Below are 21,897 nucleotides of genomic sequence, written 5' to 3' on the forward strand. Positions count from 1 at the left end.
CTCAGGTAAGCCAGGTCCTCCATTCCCTTCTTGAAAACCAATATAAAATTGCATCTGAACAAAACCTACGCCCAGAAGACTAAAAAGGGAGTGCATCCAGAAGGCGACCATAATTCTCTGGATGGTAAATTGGGCTTGCGTGTTTTTCATTATCTAAATATCAAGTTGGGATGCATGTTGGAAGTGTGTTGTTGGTGTAGCCATGAGCATTGTGGCAGCTTGTCATAATATTTGTGCTTGTGCTTTGAAATCATTCATCATGTGTTATGATAAATTATTACCACAGCAAATGTGAGGAATATGTGTTTTTTGTGCGTGTGTATTGGCATTTCATACAAGGGCAGGCCCAACAGACTAACATTGGAGTGTATCCAGCAGGTGACCATAATACTCTGGACGGTGAATTGCATTTTGACTTCACAGACCGCATTTGTGTAATTCAGAACAAAGAAACTACTGAAACAGAACATTGTGACTCTATTTATTGACATGACTGACTAGTTGACTAGTGGAGAAATCCTCGTCCCAGGAGGACAGTGGAATGCATGGCTGGTGAGTTAAACTCCCCCTTGAACAGACACAGGACAAACGGCCTGACATGAAATAAATTGCAAATAATAACAAGAATGAGCATTATTGAGTAAAGGATTTCGTTCTAAATATATGACATGCACTATTTCATATTATCACAAATCATCACAAAAATACTGTTAACTATGAAACCCAAATTGAAGGTAAAAGGTAAAAACAATAGATTGTTATCTCTTTACTTCCAACATTTGAGCACAGTGGTCTTTGATGTTCCCTTTCAATCTTAATCAATGATTTCAGGAACCTCTTATTTCTTTTTTGTTTTTCTTAATCTTGTATATAATAATGAAAAGCAAATTGGAGTGCAAATTTATTCATCAAACGAAGATATCAATTTCCTGGAATGTTTTTTAATGGCAGTACATCTTGTATGCAAACAATGATTGTCAATCATGTAAATAAAACATTATTTTTTTTTAAGAAAAACAAATCCTTACCGGTAATTTGATCTGAACTCATATTAATTGCTTTTTATCAGTATCAAATTATCTCAAGTGAAAATTAACTAGATCTCAAAAGCCAACATGTGCAACATTTCTCTGGGGTTGTACAGTTATTTTGCAAATAAAACTGCCCAGAAGACTTAATTAAAACGAAGCAATTCATACAGGGAAATACTGATGAAAACAAATGGCAGTACTTCTAACACAGACTGTTTCTTAGCTGTCTATGGGCTGCAAGAACTTTGTGGGCATATGGCATTTTAGAGATTCTGTTCTCAATCCACTCTGAAAATCTATTTTAATCTCAAGTAGGATCCCATTCATGATTTGCAGCAGAGTACCAGACAATCCTTTTAGGATGTTTACATTCAAACCAAGCTTGGACACAGACATATTCATTTTCGACAACTAATACGCATAAAAACAAACAACCAAATATTGATATAAACAACCAAACAAAATAAACAAAATAATCTCATTTGTGTTGTACAAATATAATGTTACTGAAGTTCTTCAACAGGGCCTAAATATGAACCGATAGCAATACATTCAACAAGGTGTGTGGTATTTTGTAATTTAATGATTACCATAATGAATAATCTCAGTGTATCATGACAAGTTGATGAGCAGTCTAAAAGTCACACAAAACAAGCTTTTGGCAGGCTGTAAATATATATATGTATATCACCTTGAAAATATAGAACACAATCTTTCTCCTTGTAATCATATTGCTTATTGTCATGCCTCCCACCACATTCCATCTTACCCTTCTTGTAATGAAGCACCTACATAAATATAGTATGGAGAACTAAAGTATCTAGTTGGTCACAAACCGAATATCACAGAACCAAAATAAAATAATATTGCACACCTTCCCATGTCATATGCCATGCTAGTCTACGTCAATAAATTGATCTTAATACATGATACATGAATACTGTTACATGTTGTAAATTGTTTCAAACACCACAACACAATCAATAATGAAACGTTTGAACATTCCTGGCCAAAAACCTAGCAAGGGCAGCAGTATCTACTAAACTGTAGGTTTAGACCACAATATAAACTCGAAACGAAAAAAAACTTTAAAATCATGCATATCTTCATTTACTACTGGTACTATATTCATACCAGTATGGAGCTGTAGCTAATCATATATACTGGTCAAAATTATCCTACTTGCTCAATTACAAAAAAAACAACTTATGATTTTAATGTTAAAGATTCATTCTCTAAGACTCAACCTTGCTAAATTCATGGCCAATAGCAGTATATTGTTGAATATTCACAAAGTTTTGTTTTTGGATTTATACCATGTATACTGAAAAGAAAACAACATGAACAAACACACTTCTTCCTACAGAATAATTCTACAGTGACATTCCCCTATCATCTCCAAGATCAATAAGAGGTAATTTTTTTCAGAACAGGAAGAGAACTCTCTCACATCAACTATCAATATTGACTAACACTGATCAACTGGTGAACAAGTCGGGTTTACATTTGCTGCCCTTAATATATATCTACATTATATACACAAAACAATACATGTAATTATGTATCACCATATGACTGGACCAATCACTGACAACTCCCTTCTCTACATCCAAAATCTCACCTCTTTACTCACTGTAAAACAATCATAAAATTCATAAATCAGCTTTATATAGTTTTACTCAAGCCTAGACCAATCTGTTTTTGTCATCAAAACTCTTGGTCAAGAATACAATGGACAGAATACATGTTGGTTTGGTTTCATGAGCAAGATGTCCTTTCAGTTCTTATAACTTGAACCAGGGTCTTCTTATCCATGGCAACTGGTGCAGGCTTTGAAATTTACTAAGTTCAACTAGTCTGAGACTAGTAATCATTCAGGACAAGTGATATTTTCTTGTGGATTGCATACCACTTTTACCAGTAGCTTTTGCAAAGAAATGAAAATCAAAATTATTTTCTAAACCGCAGTTCTCCACAGTCAAGAAAGTAACAGCAGTGTGAATATGATGTACAGCTGCTACTTGAATCAACCCTGGATATGTTGACAATCTGTGAGCAATAATTCTATATAACATGGGAGTAATTCTGGGTGTACTTTACCCCTGTCAGAGAAGTGGATCCCAACATCTCTCAGCATAACATGGCAGTAACCATAGAAACACAACAGTTGACAAGAACTTCAACATCATTGCTTATACATCATAAACAAACATCCATTGTCTTAACAACAAAATAATCTCTAATAACTCACAACTGATGTCACACTTTGACACTTTAATATCCGATTGAAATCCTACATTCAATGAAACTGCTTCACAGTGTGAAATTTAAATACTGTCTGTTGTACAATTTGTAAATGTCTTCATATCTGAAAATCTACTTTGGCATTGGTTACTAATGGTTATCGTCAATCCCTGCCATATGTAAGATCAGCCTCAGGCTTAAATTCCCTGTCTAAAAAAACAGACATTGCATTTCTGTTACATGTAACTTAAAGCAATGCAAACATATCAGGTACTCTTTATATGTATTCTAAAAACACAAACACCAGACACACAATCACTAATGGAGACATCAAGAGATGTCTATATGATGTGTAGGATATTTGGAAGAACAATATTCTAACAATGATCTAGTATTTGGAATTCATCTTTTATGTACACATGTGAATGCTCTATCCAGTTTGTCAAAACCACAATACTGTTCTATGTATATCAAGCCAGCACATATACTGGATGTTTTCTCTGCATGTATCATCCCTTTACAAATATAACTGGGTATCAATGTGATGACTGTTATAGCTACCCTGTTGGTGTGTCCATTATCAGTTTCATCATAACAATTTCTAAAAATACTGCACGAGTGAAGTACCAAGATTTGATAGTGGACTGTGAAATTAACAGCATGACAAGGGATGAAGAGGCTGAGAAAGTTTCAGCTGGACAGCCCAAGGTCTAAAGACCTACCAAGCATGTTTCCCATCTGCAACAGCCGTTCCTGATTAAATGATGCCTTTAGTGTGTTGTAAGAGAACGACCAAGGCTTCAATGGATGCGTGAGTGATGCCTACAATATGTTGTAAGAGGACAACCAAGGCATTAATAAATGCATGGACGATGCCTCCAGTGTATTGTAGCAAACGACTAAGGCATTAATGACTGCATGAGATACCTATAGTGTGTTGTAAGAGAACGACTAAGGCATTAATAAATGCACTGCGATGCCTTCAGTGTGTTGTAAGAGAACGACCAAGGCATTAATAAGTGTATGGGAGAGACATTGTTTAGAATAGAAGATGCTATCATCAATCATTGCTGAATCCTACTACTCTGGTGTGTAACACTTTTGTCCTATGATGTTTGAGAGTGAGTGTTGTTAGTACTGTATTCGTTCTGTATATCCCAGACTACAGGTGCCCTCTGCCTCAGTGTGTGGGGGTGACCGGTGTGCTGGGCTGACTTTGGTAGAGACATTCATCTCCTTCCCTGTGCCCCACACACTCCACGGTGGGCACGTGACCGCTGTCCCACATACCAGGGGAACAGCGAGAACACAGACCAAACAGCGTGCACGGGATCTTCCTCATCTTCCGATACTGGTGGAGAAGACCTCGGGCCTAGTGGGAGAAACACAAGCCATTAGAAGATAAGAGAGCAATGTTCCACCATATTACACAAGGAACAGGAAGAATAGGATACACATATAATGTTGGGAACTGTTCCCTCACTATTATTACTTTAAATGGCTAAATTTTCAAGGGTCTCTGGAATAGACACACCAATGACCAACCAAAATGATTGTCTTTCTGTCTTGGTATGGTGCCACCAAATCAGTCACAGATAGTAAAGACACAGAGGGGCAATTCTCCAAGTGGTAACACTAAAAAAATATGGTTCTTTATGAAAGTACTCAGCAGGCATTTTCAACTACCGTATATGACCGCGGATAAGCCGACCCCGTAGATAAGCCGAGGTGTTAATTTGACCATTGAAATACGAAAGAAAATGATATGACCCGCAGATAAGCCGAATCAGGAATTGAAAGACAAAAAACACTGCGAAGTCGGACTGCAAGACATGTGCCGGTACTCGCAAATATTCAAAAATATAAGATGAAAAACGTTGTAATTATATTGAAAAAGTCATTATTATTTCTAAAAAAGATTTAACAAACCAGTCATCCACTTTCATAATGTGGGAAGCTGTTTCTCGTGGGGTTTTTTAATCTCATAATGATCGTTATATGTTGCCATCAACAACCAAGCGCCATTTTGTGAATCGGTGTATATAGAATTATGAACCCGTGAGAAAATATATCAGCCGGCGCGAAGACTCGCAGTTTGAATTCAGCATCGTAAGCATGGCGTTTTTGTTTAAAACTCATGATGAAAATGTCAGTCTGTTGTTGTTGTTGCATTAGGTGTTTAAGAGGTCGCCTTCTGCCTAGGCAATTCAGTCTGTAAAAATATACCAACTTTTATAACCCCCTTTACACCACTATTGTATGTTAATCCAATTGAATTAAATAAACTATCATACTATGAACACATTGAATGACCATCACTTACTCACAGGCTTCTCCAGTTTATTAAACTAATCTCTCGAAAACAAAGGAATTAAGCCCCTACTCCCAACACGATCGCTAAGCACCCACAACTTGAAAATGTTTGTGTAAACAACATGACAATACCAATCGGCCCGTTATTATCAATGCTCATTTCCTTGTGTACCGTGTTACTTTAAACAACAGGAAGCAATCATAGTGGTCACCGTTCGTGACGTCACAGGTAACAGCTGATCACATGTTTTTGCAAATGGCGAACGGAATAACTTGCCGATACAGTTGTTTATTTGCCTCTTTCAATAAAGGTAGACACTTGTTCACTATCAATTTATGAACTTTGCAAAACGTACGTAATAGCTATTGGCGATTTTATCTGGGGATTATATATTATAGCTGTGAATTACATATATTGTTACATGTAAAGATTGTGGAGTTTACGAAGAACGATAAACTTTGAACATTCAATTGAAAACTTATTATCGGAAGGAGTAACATGCATAACAATTTTTTAATAATGACAACATTGGTGTATAATAATAACTTTATTGATAATTTAAAAGAATAATGGCTCTAGTCGTGGCAACTTCCAAACTTTCGGGAAGTTGTAATCTATCGGACCGTCATTCAGCCGATGTTCTGACAGATCACGATCTGAAAAATACTATCATGAAAGTGTATCCCGTGGATAAGCCGACCCCTTTCTACAAAATCTTTTTTCTGGTCCTCAAAATTCGGCTTATACGCGGTCATATACGGTATATTTGTTTCACAATTTTAACTTCAGTGATCGCCCAATCACAACTCCTTTGCCTAACCACACTGATTGTGCAATGTTGTGTATGTTGATCCTCAAGAACAACCTACTGTCAACACTGGTTACACGTTTGAACAACAATAGTCCAAGAGCGAGCTGTAACATCTCTTCTCTGATTCCTGATTTCATCATCAGTTGCCTCACCTTCCTCAGGACGAGATCTCCATTCATGTGCATAGCAAGGCTGCTGAAGTGGAGGAGGATCTCATCAGCAGGCAGGTTCTGTTCTATAACATCGTCCCCATAGATGGACACGATGGCCACACACAGGAACAGGTGGAAGTAGTCAGTCTGGTAGTGGGACCAGCACGCCTCCCAGATACGCAGAGCATCACATTCAGGAAACTCACGCTTGAAACACAGCAAGATCCACCTACAAATAAAAAAGGTTGCTAAATGAAACACTTTGGGTCATCCACACATCTGATATATTGTAATGATTAAAAAACGATTTGTATTCAAGTCAAACTGAAATTAGTTCTTAAGTTGATCAATTCTATCTCAATCACTTGGGAAGAATTAACCATAACTTCTAGCTTCTTACTCTCTGTCATCAAACTTTTATCTGCTTTTAAGTCCATCATTTTATTTTAGAATACAGTACGTAATTTACTGGTAACCTGACAATATGAAAACAACTTGCTACCAACCTATGACAAAAGAGAAGCTCCATAGCATCACTCCCCAACTTCACCAGATGAGAAAAGAACTTGAACTCCATCAAACGCAGCAACTCACGGAAGTAGTTCTGGAAGGCAATGGATATTATCACATACATAATGCATTTGACAATCATCCCAGACACATAATTCTACACAGCAGTTATCAAAGAGGTGCTATCCAGACAAAACAGGAAAAATGGGTACACATTTCTTCCAGAAGAATTCAAAATATTTCTTCCTGGGTACCAAGTAATCATGGTAAACAACTAATAAGATGTGCAGGCAGCTGGAATGACAAGAAAATGAAACCCACTGTAATATGAGAAGCAACTACCTACAGCTTATAGCGAGTAAACATAAGTCAAACATCCTACCAGCTGCTTGTCCATGTCACTGTCTCGGGGGGAACTGACAAAGATGGTCCTCTGCATGAGTCCGACGAAGCACCAGTACGCATCAACCTCATTCTGCACCTCGGCCAGCACCGGTGCCAGCAGGTCTGACATGCCTTGTGTGTAGCCCATCCAGGGGTTGGCCACAGCATAGTTCAGTAGGATGTTCCTGAATACAAGGGGAGTGTTATAGCAATATGTAATCACATTGTCCTGTATGGAAGACCAGCAAGGAGATGATAAAGATGTTGTGTGGCTGTTTTGCAGGAGCTATGATACACATACATGATACACCAGTTTTATTTATGTTTAGCAGCACAGTTATTTTTTCCCAACAGGTGCTCAATTTGTTTTCAAATAAATAGGAAATAACTGTTCCTGGGACACACCCCTGCAAGGAAAGGGCACATCTATTTCTTTTCCTACAATGCAAGCATGTAACATATTTTCAGTAAAATAGGGGCTTGATTATTCTTTAGAAACAAATACGATCCCCTAACCCCACCCTACCTTTGATAATCAAATGGTTTCTTACTTAGTGGTCATCGAAGCTTTGTTCATACTCAGGATTCAGTGGGACACTGTTACACCCAATCACCATTATAGTCAGCTGCTATACTAATTGTGGGGAACAAAGTTGCTAATGTTGGTTGGTTTGTTGTTTAACGCCACACTCAGCAATATTCCAGCTATATGACAGCTTGCTAATGTCAATCCCCATTGTTACCGATAAACATGTTAATAGAGGTATCATGATTTGACCTGATTAGCCAAAAACATGATAATGTTTTACAGCACCATAGACTGCACCTGGCACTAAAATGGACCCTGGATTTGACTGTTATAGAGAAAACACATGCTACAATATTTGAAAACCACATCAAGCTTTATCATGTTGAAGATATCGAAAAGATATTCATGCCATCAAGCACAAGAGTACTTTTTATTATTAATAAACATATCAATGTGCTGCACTACAAGTGTTTTGATCTGTGTACTGACTTGAGGACTTCAATGTTGGGGTTGTCGTCCCCGCGGAAGTAAGGATGGCTTCGGTCAGTTCGCACCACATCCTTCTCCACAGTGCACTGGATCATCCTCCAGAACTGCTGCTGTTCCTCGAATGTCATTAACTCTCTGTAATCATACATACAGAGTGATATGCATCAGCTAGGTACTCAACTACAACTACCACCTTAGGCGACATTTTTTTTATTTCTTTGTTTACAGATTTGCTGCTCTTTCAAAGTCCAAATGTTGAATTTCTTTTTTTTAAATTACTCCTTTTTTTCTTACCACCGATCTGTACTTTAAAAGAATGTATAAAAATTTCAAACAAAAAAAGATTTCGTTTACTTGTCAAGTGTAAAGCAAAGGGAAGTCACTCTAATATTTCTAGCTGGGATCCTTCTCTGATACCATCAAAGCGTGTCAAAGTGTGTGAAATCCGTAACCAAGAAATAAAAAAAGTGTTGCCTGATAGTGAACAAACCCAAGTGGCAATGTGGCTGTTTATAGTGTGACAATTAATCCACTTGTTTGGAGTACAAGGACAACCCACTTTCAGACACATCCAAGCTGTTTTTAAACATCAAAAATCTAAACTTTGCAGCTGCAAATCACAATTGTAGATACATTGTGTACAAAAATTCCCAGTGGGAGATTCTTGTAATGGACAGTACTTGTTATATATTGTTTCAAAAATATTCAGGATGTTTGATTGTTGTTGAATTTTAATATGTGTTGCTGAAGACCAATTCTAACCTGGATCGATTCCTTAGGTAATATTAGAGCACATGTCCATGACTTATTAAAAAAATACATGACTTAATATAAATAGAGTCCCTGTGACAAAACAACAAACAAGTTTTCAACTATGGCCAAAGGTAGGTAATATTCTGTATAACCAAATTACTTCCCTTTCGTGCATAATCAGTTCAATAGGAAATAGAAGTCTAACAGTCAACATTTAGATCAACAAATACAGAAGTAACTCACCTCATTTTCCTAATATTTTGATACTCTATGAACTTGTCATTGCGGATCTGTTCCCGTTCATCGAAACTGGAGTCATAGGGGAAGTAGTGGAGGAGGTACGGCCAGGACTCGTGACGTAACAACGGATCAAGGCCGCCAAAAAATATAGCCTAGAAAATGACCAAAACAAAAATGTTCAGGACAAGTGGACAAAGATAACAGCCTGAATTATCTAAGCCTGTAATAAAATTCTATGAGAAGCAATAATGGCAAAAAGAAAGAAGCCAACCCAAGAAGAAAAATATAAGACGAATGTGACCAACCATGAGATAAGGGATCTTATGGGTGAAAAATCACATTTTTACTTTTCATTATATTTTAAAACTACAGCATCTTCTGAACACAATAATACAATTCACAGGCTTCAATTCATATTTATAACAGAGATACATGGCATCACACATGGCAATCTTCACTGAAGTAAGTTGATGTCAAAACATCTTTATGACATCGCAGTACACTTGTAGCCTAGCACCCATAAGGTCCATTTCCTCCTGGTTGGTCACAAATAATGTCAGACCTCCATTAATTCTTGTATATTTGTAAGCAGTATGCAAAAATGCATCTGATAAAAATAGCCTCCTGGAAAATGGTTCCAATTAAGGATAACATCATGATTTAAAAGTTTTTAGAAATTGATATATTTTAAAACAGCAGTGAGTGACTGAGTAAGTGACTGAGTGAGTGACTGAGTGGGTGGTTGGGGTTTAACACCGCTTTTAAACCCACGAGCACGGGTATGGTGCTGACAAACCTAGAAACATAATCGGGGCGAACCAGGATTAGAACCCACAATCATAGGTTTCTGGCGTGTCCCAAGGACGCAACTCTGCACAGCAAATTGCAACACCTTAGACAGCTGGACCACCTGTGCCCCCCAGCAATGATGAAACATATTACTTTACTGTCAGACTCAACAATTTACAAAAAGGTTTTATTCTGGCCTGATAAACTTTGGCATATTAAAAATGAAAGGAATATGCAAGTTACGGACTACCATTGATCATCAAACAGGATACTCGACTGTTAACAGGAAACTCACACTGTTCAAAGGAAGCAGCAGGTGGCCATGAAACAGCACAACAATGTATCAGGACAGTTCCTGGTATGGAGTTCATAATATTCTTTTGACCAAAACATATTTTTGGAGGTTCTTTGCCTTCCCTTCTTTTATATAAAGAAAATAATGATGTAGTACAATACAAATATTGTCTCTTTGAAAGTCTCTGACAGCACCTATTGTCCTCTCAAATTTCTTTTTGATTATCCAACATTCGAAAGGCACAAGACAAGAACAGTAGGCGGCAAGCAGAGGTGCACAAGATGCCAGAATTCCCCCATGCAGAGTTATATCCCTTACTCAAGCCAGGATCAACTGGGCTTCCCTCTCAGATAAAGTTTACACCATGACATAACTGAAATGCTATTCAAAGCAGCGGTTAGAAACTCAAAGCTGTAGGAACATAACTGACTTCCCTTTGGCTGCTGTCCTGCAATAACTGCCTTTAACATGATTTGTTTGATCTAACTATGTTTATAAAGGATGTAGTATCCTAACCTTCCTCAGCTGATAGTCATCCTCAATGATGCCCTCCCTGTTCATGTGCACCCTCCAGATCTCCTCGGTGACTGTGGCGTACACGCCCTCCTCGGGGTGGCATTGGTCGTCTGTGATCTGGGGCTTCACAATGAGGAACTGGCGGTACGGGGTCTCACCTTCCTTCACCTGTCGGGTTCAGACATACCATCAAATGTTGTTGAACAATAACACTGGTTGGTACGTCAATACTGAATGACGTTGAATCAGTGTTGTACCTTAATTGTCATGTCAGTTTCCATGAAATTGACATATCAAACATAAAACAAACATCATACTTATGTTATGGTGAAAAATAGTAAAAAAGGGACTAGAAATATAACATATATTTGTCAATGGAATAATTATGTGTCAGGATTAGATATATGTTCTCAAATCACACAAGGAACAAAGACAATAAGGTACAAGACTGACAACAACTGCATGGAAAGTCCATTTACATCTTTAAAACTGTTACAAACAAACAGCAGCAACATTTAAAGTTCACACATTACATGACACTATCCTTTATGACACTGATGAATCCACTGTTACGAACACAGCCACACCATACAGTAGCTGGACATGTCTTTGTATTTACTTTTCGTTTTGATACCTTGTCCTTAGCCTTGGCAAACAAGCTCCAGTCCTCAAAGATCTCGGCCAACTTATCCAAGCCTCCATTGTGGAAGTGGAGGATCTTGTACTGGCTCTCCCTGCTGGCGATGACCACCTGGCCCCGTGTACACTCCTTGTCACTGTAGAACAGCCGCAGAGACCGCATCTGACCTGTACACAACAGACTCATACAGTGTTCCTGTTTACCGGTAATTACCAGTTTTCTACCGGTAAAATAAGGCTTGGACCAGTAATTCATGTGACTGCCAGTCCCCATGGACTGGACCATGTGGACCAGCAAATACAGCACCTTATAAATCCTTCTTTGTTGAACAAAACATCGGTGATATTTGTATAAGTATATTTTTAGAACAAAGTCAGCTTGTCTGTTACCATCAGGGTTCCCCTGGTCTATTTCTAGGTTAAATATCCTTTTGTAGCAACCTCGTCTGGTAATATTAAAAAAAAGAGAGAAAATTGTGACTGAAGTTTGTGTGAATGACGTACAGATATAACTAAGTTCCTTCAGAGATGACATCTTTGCACTGAACATTATGTTGAAAGAATTAAAACCAAATAATTTTCATACATTTTTCTATTTGTTGAAAGTTGGGACTGGCAAAAATTAGGGGAGACTGGTATTTTTTAGAGTTGCCAGTCCACAAGGACTGGCAGTTTCAAAAGCCAGCGGGAACACTGCTCATAACACCACACATACAACATACATATCTTAATGCTAGGCGAAAGCCCAAAGGGATGCAGGTCTTGGCGGCTTTCTGTATCATACCCATGAGTGAGTGAGTGGGTGGGTGGGTGAGTGAGTGAGGGAGTGAGGGAGAGATCGAGCGAGTTGGGTTTTAACACCACTTTCAACAGTATTCCAGTTATATTACAGTGTTACAGCTTGATGTGGGAGGAAAGCCCTAAGTGATGCAGGTCTCAGACATTTACCCCTATGGTGAAACCCACAAGCATGAGCATAGGACTGACAACCTAGAAACATAATCTGGGAGACTGGGATTCGAAACCACATTCATAGGTTTCTGGAATACATAAGCAATTGCTTAATGGGGCAATTTGCACAGGCAATTGTGCTGCCTTCAACAACTGAGCCACTCTCATGGTCCCTACCATGGTGTAGAACTGCTACAGTGACACATGGCACATGGTACACATGAACAGAACAGAAGAATCAGTAACTTATCAAATGTCTCAAAAAACCCGATGCTGTTCAACAATAAACCAAATGATATCAATTATTTGTTTCAGAGCAACAACTTTTTGATCATGTATTACTTGGTACATTTAGTTCCAGTAAATTATGTTAAAGTATGTCACCAGGTCTAAATCAAAAGTATTTACATTTTTTTGAAACAAGTATTTCTTAAATGTGCATACGCTATTCATAGTCTCAACAAAAATAACTTAGGTAGACTAGAGACTAGACGAAGAGACTACCTTTATTTACAGTAAAATTATTTTGATTATATTTACTACATACACACCAAACCCACATCTTTAAAATAAATCATAATGATGCTGTTCTAATGAATATAAAAAACGATACTGTTCCACAGCCATCCCACAAGTTTGCACAGAGTGATGACTCCACCAAAAGAATGATGTCATACAACTTTCATTCACTTTTGACATAACCAACATTAATTGCCATAAAATGGTAACAAAAATTCTTGTTTGACTTATCACTGCTCATGCAGCTAATATACATTTCAGCTGCATCATGTTTATGGAGGTAGAGCAGGCCCTGCAGTTGTTACATTCACTGATTATTATCGAAACCACAATATATGAATACAGATCTATACTTACCTAAATCAACTGAGAAGACTCCACAGATCTGTTCTTTGGCTGATTTCTTATCTTTCCGATTACAAGAATAGGCCACCGAGTTTTCCGGGAAGGTGAGATTGTGGGACACACTTGCGGAGGAACTGGAAGATGAGTACTCCTTACCAGGGGAGTTGGGGGCCGAGTCATCGGACGTGTACGGACTCGGAGGTCGAGAATCCGGACCAGAAGTCGTTGTGGAAGAGGAAGATGTGTTCCGACACCGCGTAACAGAAATATCAGGAGTAAGAATTGGGGTATTTGGTGGCGGGTGAGTAAACCCACTCAAATCAAGTTCATTGGGAGTCTTACTCGCAGTTGGCATAACTTGTACTGTTTCTTTAGGGGGGTATTCTTTCAAGGGGTATTCTTTCGAGGGATATTCACCGGATCTTAAACCATTTTGTGATTCCAGGTCTTTTTTCAGTTCAGACAGCATAGTGTCATAGTGGGCCCCTGAAGGGGAAGGATGGGTTGAGTCGGAACTAAGACTGGCAGAATCTACGTCAGTGGAAGGGGAGCTACTCATATCAAACTTGCTCTCATTCTTGTTTAGATTCCTCTCGGAAAGATCTGTATTCTTATCAACAAATGCATCATCACCAACTTCTTCTGTAACAACAACCAACTTATCCCCATCCATTTCAATACTGACAGATTTATTGGAGTCTGTTCTCTCCCTAGCTTTTGTATGAAGTTTATTTCGTTTCAACATGGCTGCCAGTTGTTCTTCTGATGTAAGTCCATCACTATCAGGAGAAGAGAGTTCTTCCTCCTTAACAGTGGTATTCATGAGATTCCTTTGTTCCATATTACTCTTCCCTTTCTCAGTATGCAGATCATTAACATTAATCCCAACCTTGTTTGGCTTTGTTCCTATTGGCAGGGACTTCTCGTTATTCTGCACATAACCTTGACTCGTCATAATCTCTTCTGGTCCGATGCCTGAATCTGTTTGCGACTTGTTGCTCGTGCTGAGACGATGACCATCCCGGGTGAACTCTTCACTTGGGTTCCAGCTCTCAACACTATCATCTCGGGATCCCACCGATATCTCAGAGCTCAGACTCGTGTTGTCTGTACTGTGTTTCTTTCTACGAGGTAGGGAACGTTCAAGTCGCTCGAAAATGTCCGATCCCCCCAGAATTCCTGAGTCACACTGCGACTCGCTGGGAGAAGGGGTGAGCTGAGAACCGTGGTCGAGTTTGGCAAACTCTTGTTTGGGTGTTCGTCTTGGACTGGCTCGGGGTGTATTGCCCTTTGACTTGTTGGGGCTATTTTCAATGCTCCTTGGGTTCTTTTTTAGTGTTGCATTAGGTATCCAGGTGAGAATCAGAGTTGGCCCACATGCCTGAAATAATCATAGATTAATGTGTAGATTTAACAAGTTATGGACAGGACACCATGAAATTAATACAAGTTAATAATTCCCAGACAGAAATGATTCAACAATTTGCTCAAAATGGAAACTAATTAAAAGCAAGAAGTAATTATTTTTTGTCTTACACTTGTTTACATGCAGTCTTTTTTGTCCTTAAAATGAGCAAAGGTAAATGAAAATTTGAGCAGCTAGTGGTGCTGGCTATCACTCATATCGTGATCATATTGTCTATACTGACAACGACTTGATTCATACAACTCACCACTGTAACCATGATAGCCAAGGTGAGGAAGCTAGCTGTAAGCTATAGAGAGACTAACCAATGAGCTACAATGAGTGATGATTCAATGGTGCCTGTGGTTAGGTACTACACCATGCATCCACAAGTGACAGATAATCTCTACTTCTGAATTTCAAGTAGATTATTCTTCACAATACTCAAGATGAAGAAAAGTGTCTGAAATTCCCACCATAAATAGGAAGTTTATATATGTTCAAGTGACATAATGCAATCAATCTGTGATGTCATGAAGCAATGTGATGTCATATAATTTCATTGACCAATCAGCATGATCAGCACTGACATCCATATGTGCAATGATCCGAAAGTTTTTTACACTCAATCTATTACCCTTAGTAATATGTGCTGCATCTACTTTCTGATGGGGACTTAGCTCTAATTGCCATTTAATTGTTTTTATAAGTAACAATGCAAAAGATATTAATTCATTCTTTTCAAAACATGTCATCATTTGTTAATCAGTTTTGTAAATATACTATTCATCTGTTGAAATTGATAGTGAAATATTATACACATATAATTCACTGCTATTGACAAACTCATCACTGCTCATATTTCATGGAACAAAAGCAATCAGGTGGACATGTGATTGAATAGGAATATCCCCATGAAATGAGTAGCATAGTTAAAATATCATGAATATAAACTACTACTATAAAATATGACAGTCAGTTGTTAAATCAATCACTCCAGCCTCTCCAACATGTTGTCTGAATTGTTTGTTGTTCTACACAAGTCAGCAATATTCCAGCTATCCACAGCAGCTGGTAAATGATCAAATTGAGGCTAGCAAACCAGTGACCAATAGAATTAGCAACATACTATGCAGTAGGGCTGTAACGATTCACGATACCTTCAATATCATCTATACTAAGGTACACACGATGCTTGAATCGTCAGTTTGTGAGATCGCGATACACTAAAACCGGGAAGTAAAAGTTACCTCCCATATTAGAAGAAGTAGCATAGCACCACCTGTAAGCATGGCAGAACACACACAAGGACGAGGACGTGCAGTCTAACTGTTACGTTAATAATCATCCCTTCATTTAAAACTGTTTTGTTCTTATGGTTTTCTTTTGAAATGACAACAAATAAATGAATGACGAAAGAGGTTGTAGAGCTGTATTTCAGTGATTTCACCATTTCTTACTCTTTGATGTGGTGTATTGCGACACCGGTAGTATCATCAGTCTGTATCATGATACGAATCGTATCACCAGGCGATACTCAGCTCTACCATGCAGCCTGGGTAAATGAGACAATCAGCCAAGTCGCTGTGTCCGACCACCCCATGCAACATAGCCACCTCTCACAACAAGTAATAGTGTTGAGATTATTATTTGAATTTGTGCTAATTTTCTATTTTTCAAGTTTTTTGCGGGGATAACATGGATTGTACCATACAACCTCTGTATCAAATGCCACAGAATAAAGAAATGATCATAAACATAATGTTGAAGACTTGCGAAACTTTATGAAGTTTTAACATGTTCAAACCAAAGCATAGATCAGACAAGTCGAGTACCTTGTCTTCATGTGCCCGGAGGGTGAGGTATCCTGGATAATGCTCTGCATCCAAAGAGAGAGGAGCGGGCGGATGAACACACACATTGTTCTTACAGTAGATGATTTCTCCATCTAGGGGTGGAGGCTTGAGTGCATCACCCCCAATCCCCAGCAGACTTGTTGCCTTCTTGAATATATTGCTGAAGGCCATGGCTGGGAATGTACCAATCTCCATGAACAGGGGATTCAGGTTTCCAATATAAACCCATCAAAGTGGACCAATCCAAGAGGAACTGTTCTACTTCCTGCAAAAGACAGAACATATATTAGGTTTTGATATTTCAGGCCATTCTTGGTATAATGACAATAAAAAGCCTAACAAACTACACTATTGCAGCAATACACAACCACAATCTGAACACTTGCTACTGGATCCCACAACACAATCCTAGTGCTACGACGATCGTAATTCCCACACATCAACATAGATTCACGATAATTGTAGCGCTAAGATCGCTTCAAATGTGCAAGTGGACCCTGGTCAGTACCTTATCGTGGATCTGATGGGTCCAGGACAGACAAAAACAAGGATCACCAGAAATGGTGCTTCTCGACTTGCACATAATATATCTGGTGTCCATTTCATCCAATGTAAGTATTTGCAAATGAGACTTATGATGGCAACAATTACAACTGAACATCATCTGATTATAACTGTCTGACAAAGATAACTGTTACATAGATACCAACATACCCAACCAATATCAAAACTAAAAATAATCCAAAATACAATGTAATTGGGTATGTTAAAGGCAAAAAGTCTCATTGTCTTGTGTTCTTTACAAAACAAATCTGTGTCTATTAGTTTAAATATGGCTCTTTATAATATCATTTCAGTAAGTTTTAGTTTTATATTAAAATGAATTAAACAGAATTTCCACTTGACTCAAGCTTCAGACTAGTGGATTAAGCCACAGACTGTTTCTAGTCAAATAACCTCTAAACCCATGGTATACTTGGCCATGTTGGCAATATCTTCACAATCAGTGCTCCTAGGAGACTAGAGTACTGAACCAGTGGAAGCCATTTTAATAATAAACAACAGTTCATATGTATCTCCTAAATACCTTGCACAACTGACATGGGTGACAACGAGTAAAGACCTCTATTTCAAAATGGAAATACACATCATAAACCACTGTTCAATATCAGTCCTACTGAAAATAACTGTGTATTCCCAATGTGATAATGTCCCCATTTAGCAGGATAACCTGGCAACAGCAAGCCTACCCCACCACCACCATTCACCTTTATGTACCATGATGTACTATTAACCAAGTTTTAGACAAGCATGAAGCACTTGCAGCTGTACGACAAAAGATCTGTCTAATTCAGATACATTACACTGAGTTTCCTTCCACTACAGAGATCAATATTGTCTAGACCTTATTCCTCAGCACTAATAACTAGAAATGCAAAGGAAACCTTTTCACATTGTAATGACATATAGCTGTCTGCTGCTGTTTAACATTGACATGTTTAAGAAGAGGTAAACATCTTTACCATGTGATAAACAGATCCATCATGAAGAATCAGTAGAGTTATAAACACAGTAGTTAGCATTTAATGCAGTAATACATTTCTTGGGCATGAGAGAGACTTGTTTTATACTGCTGATTATAGCATGTTAATAATCGAGTTTCCTATGATCTTCACGTAGGGGGTATCATTTTGGAGGAAAAGGTCTGATGTAAATGACATTGTGGGGTTTTTTAACTGAAATTTAATTTCTGTTTCGCCTTTGATCATTATGATAACAAGAAGAGCGAAGTCAGAAGATAATTAGGAGATAAACATACTGTGTTTTAAATGTAGAGCTAGGTTACCTGGAGATTTAACTCCGCTAAATTGAATTTGGAACCGAACGCGCAGCGTGTGGTTTCAAATGTTAAATTTAGCACGTTTAAATCTCCAGGTAACCTAGCTCTACATTAAAAACACAGTATGTTTATCTCCATTCTACCATGACAAAATAAAACGCGAACTCTTTAGTGTTAGCAAATATACTGAGTGAAGCGGCATGGGTTGAGTCCAGTGTTTTGAGTGGGTTATCGATCTGAATTACGGAATCATCGAAACAAAATATGGCGCTGTATATACGCAAGCAGTTTGTTTACACCGTAATACTTCACTCGAACATATGACAGGAATTGAAAGCATATAAGCACGGCAACTTGGTAAGCTAACATGAGGTGGGCATACCTAAAGAAAACAAAGCAATCTTTGCAAGGCTTTCGCTCCACATCGCACGTCACCATTATGACATCATATCGCTCATTGTGACGCAAAAGATATGACGTCACAGTCGTATATAGAAAAGCGTCAAAATTCCAAGCTCTCTCGTCTCCCAAACGTAAATACATTCCCTTTGTTGATTTCTACCGTGTTTTCAGCATGAAATATATTGCCACACATTCTTTGAATATTGTAGTAACTGCATCTGTGCATTTTGTAACCTGTAATTGTAGATATAATTATTTAAATATGCCTACCGACAATGACTGAAAATAGTACTATTCTATGAATATTAGCTTCCGCGGTGATGCGGCCATGAAACCAGCTGTTTCAATCAGAGTGGGTTTATTGTGATTTAATAGCCTCTGATTGACCAATCAGAATCGAGTAAATTCCAAATTCATGGTAGAATCATCAATATCCCCACCCTTTTAAATAAATTTGTTTGTTAAACAACACCACACTAAGCATGGCGAGCAATACTCTAGCAATATTAAGGCATCCTGAAAATAATTTAGTCTGAACTAGATAATCCAGCAATTGATATTTCATGTCCCACGCAGTCAGGGTATCATGTTACACAATCAACCAGGTCTGACACAGGGTCTGTTAAGTACAACAAGCATAGGTTGTATGACATATGGTAGCAGATAGGTCAAAGTTTACCTTTTCCACATCCATGTCATACAATTTACCTTTTTTAAAATACACCTACCCTAAGCAAATGGAGCAACTATTTTGAGAAAGACTAGTAATATATATTATTTTTTGCATACCAGCCTTGTTTCGTTTGTGGTAAATATAATTATGCAGCTTCATGCGTTTCCCTTCTGCCATGAAGAAGCTCTGTGTAGCATATTCAACCTACATTGACTCCCAATTAATTTTCCATACATTAAATATTAATTTCTTACCTCAGTAACATCATAATTGTGCATTTCTGAGGCATCACATATGGCAGGGAACTTTGATGTTCTGCATGAACATATTCTTGTTAATACTAAAATGACGAATCAAATGGTAGATTTTCATTAAATATGTGCCAATTTGTAATTGTAGTTGGTGAACAGGAGGTTCATACAACTCATTTCTACAATAATGTCAAAATCATCTTAGTATTAACATCATGATCACAAAATGTAACTACATGTGTATTTGATATACATAACACTATATATCAGCATAACAATATACAATTCCTACCTGTTAAATGAACAAAGATTATTCATGCATATTTGGTTCTCAGAGAGTCCCAAGCACAAACCTTATATTCTACACATAAGGCACTGAAAGGAGAATGACTGGTTGCCATAACAACCAAAAACCATTTATGGAAAACAACACAAGTCCAACCAAAAAATATAATTCACAAATATCTGTCCGTGTCAGCTAAAACATAGCCTAGGGTATATAACACCAAGGTCTCAATACCCACAACAATCTCTCACTAAATAAAGACTTAGTTCAGTGATTTCCTGGCCTGTTCTAAATGCCCTTCATGAATGTAACAATCCCTGTGTGAGTTACTGACCTTTACAACACAGCCACAAAATACATCACAACTGACAACTGCTGCATTTAAGTGTATTCCCAAACATCTCGGTGTCCAGAATCAATGCCATAACTCAATTGTTCTCTTCCAAGAGGGAGCAACAAGGCTTGTTGAATGGTTGGGATGAAGCAGCCAAGTCAAGCATACATACTAGAGTTTAGTTAACATCTGTCTGGATTAACTACTAATCATGGGAATCAAGGAAACAAACCCCATTGAGCCATCAATACGAAATATGCCCTCTCCTGCTCGTTAGCAGATCACAATTCACCCTCTAACGATGTAGTCAGTAGTTAATTATATAGCTGAGTCATTTTAGGTTACAGTAAGTGCCATGTGTCATATATTCTTTTGTTTGTTTGTTTGTTTGTTTGTTTGTTTGTTTAACGCTGCACTCAGCAACATTCCAGCTACATGAGGGTTGTATGTAGATAATCAACCCTAGACCAGACAATCCAGTGACTGACATCATGAACAGCAATCTATGCAATGGGGATATGATGACATTCATCAACTAAGTTAGCGAGCCTGACCACCCATTACAATTAGTCACTGTACACGACAAGCTTAGTCACCTTTATATATTCTTATGAGACATACAACACCTATTATGCTTCATCAGTTGCTTTGTACATCTGAAAAGGTCAAGAAAGCTTGAAAACAAGTCACTAGTGGTAAAAACATTCTAATTCCTAGCATCAACTTTTAATCTTCTAGGGTCTTTTGCCAGGTTTTAAGCAATATGTTAATTGCCCATTAAAACAACAACCCAATTCAGAGCCCTACAACAAAGAGCCATTCTTGACACAATCACAAAAGATTCCCAGACTTTATTATACATTTTTAAAATCTCACTTTTTCAAAAATAAATTCCAATAACTAATAGGAATGCCTCATCACCATTATCAGTGGGAGTATGACACCAACAGTTGACAGTGATCGATTGCCAGCAACGTGACTAAGAGATTAAAAAACAAAACCTTTTTCACATCACAACTTTGGATAACACGCTTAAGTGGCTAGTGGTTTTTTTATTAGTGATGAGTAGCTTGGTGAGAAAACTAGCATCAGTTTTCCAAATGATCAATCCTAATATTTCAAATGCAAATTGGTATTAAGTCAGAGGATGTTGAGACAGTGACAGAGGCAAAAAGCAAACGGTGACGCAGTCACCTCCGTCAAAAAAAAGACAGATACCAACTAACATGACTAAATCATTGAAAACGGAACAGCTCTTAAGGTTCTTTGATTTCTCTGGTGTCAGGCCATTTCCTGCCTGTTAATTGCATGACACATGCATGACATCACAAACACAATG

General features: G+C 38.0%; 1 protein-coding gene across 3 annotated transcripts in view; it reads right to left on the reverse strand.

Moving 5' to 3' along the window:
• Positions 1–467: 467 nt before the first annotated feature.
• The window catches only part of LOC124151056 (TBC1 domain family member 16-like), a 42,659-nt gene continuing 21,229 nt past the window's right edge, over positions 468–21,897 (reverse strand). For 2 of the 3 annotated variants that reach the window (XM_046523352.2, XM_048400726.1), the window contains exons 2-11: positions 16,752–17,037; positions 13,524–14,892; positions 11,677–11,864; positions 11,058–11,225; positions 9,461–9,609; positions 8,465–8,599; positions 7,445–7,631; positions 7,059–7,156; positions 6,553–6,781; positions 468–4,647 (exon numbers count right to left, since the gene is read on the reverse strand). In XM_046523352.2, the coding sequence (XP_046379308.1) occupies positions 4,456–4,647; positions 6,553–6,781; positions 7,059–7,156; positions 7,445–7,631; positions 8,465–8,599; positions 9,461–9,609; positions 11,058–11,225; positions 11,677–11,864; positions 13,524–14,892; positions 16,752–16,967 (2,931 nt within the window). In that variant the 5' untranslated portion in view covers positions 16,968–17,037 and the 3' untranslated portion in view covers positions 468–4,455. The remainder of the gene's footprint in view (positions 4,648–6,552; positions 6,782–7,058; positions 7,157–7,444; positions 7,632–8,464; positions 8,600–9,460; positions 9,610–11,057; positions 11,226–11,676; positions 11,865–13,523; positions 14,893–16,751; positions 17,038–21,897) is intronic. The other variant, XM_048400727.1, reaches the window with a different exon arrangement.

The sequence above is a fragment of the Haliotis rufescens genome, unplaced genomic scaffold (assembly GCF_023055435.1).
Source record: "Haliotis rufescens isolate VD_foot unplaced genomic scaffold, xgHalRufe1.0.p SCAF_20, whole genome shotgun sequence".
Taxonomy (NCBI): Eukaryota; Metazoa; Mollusca; class Gastropoda; order Lepetellida; family Haliotidae; genus Haliotis; species Haliotis rufescens.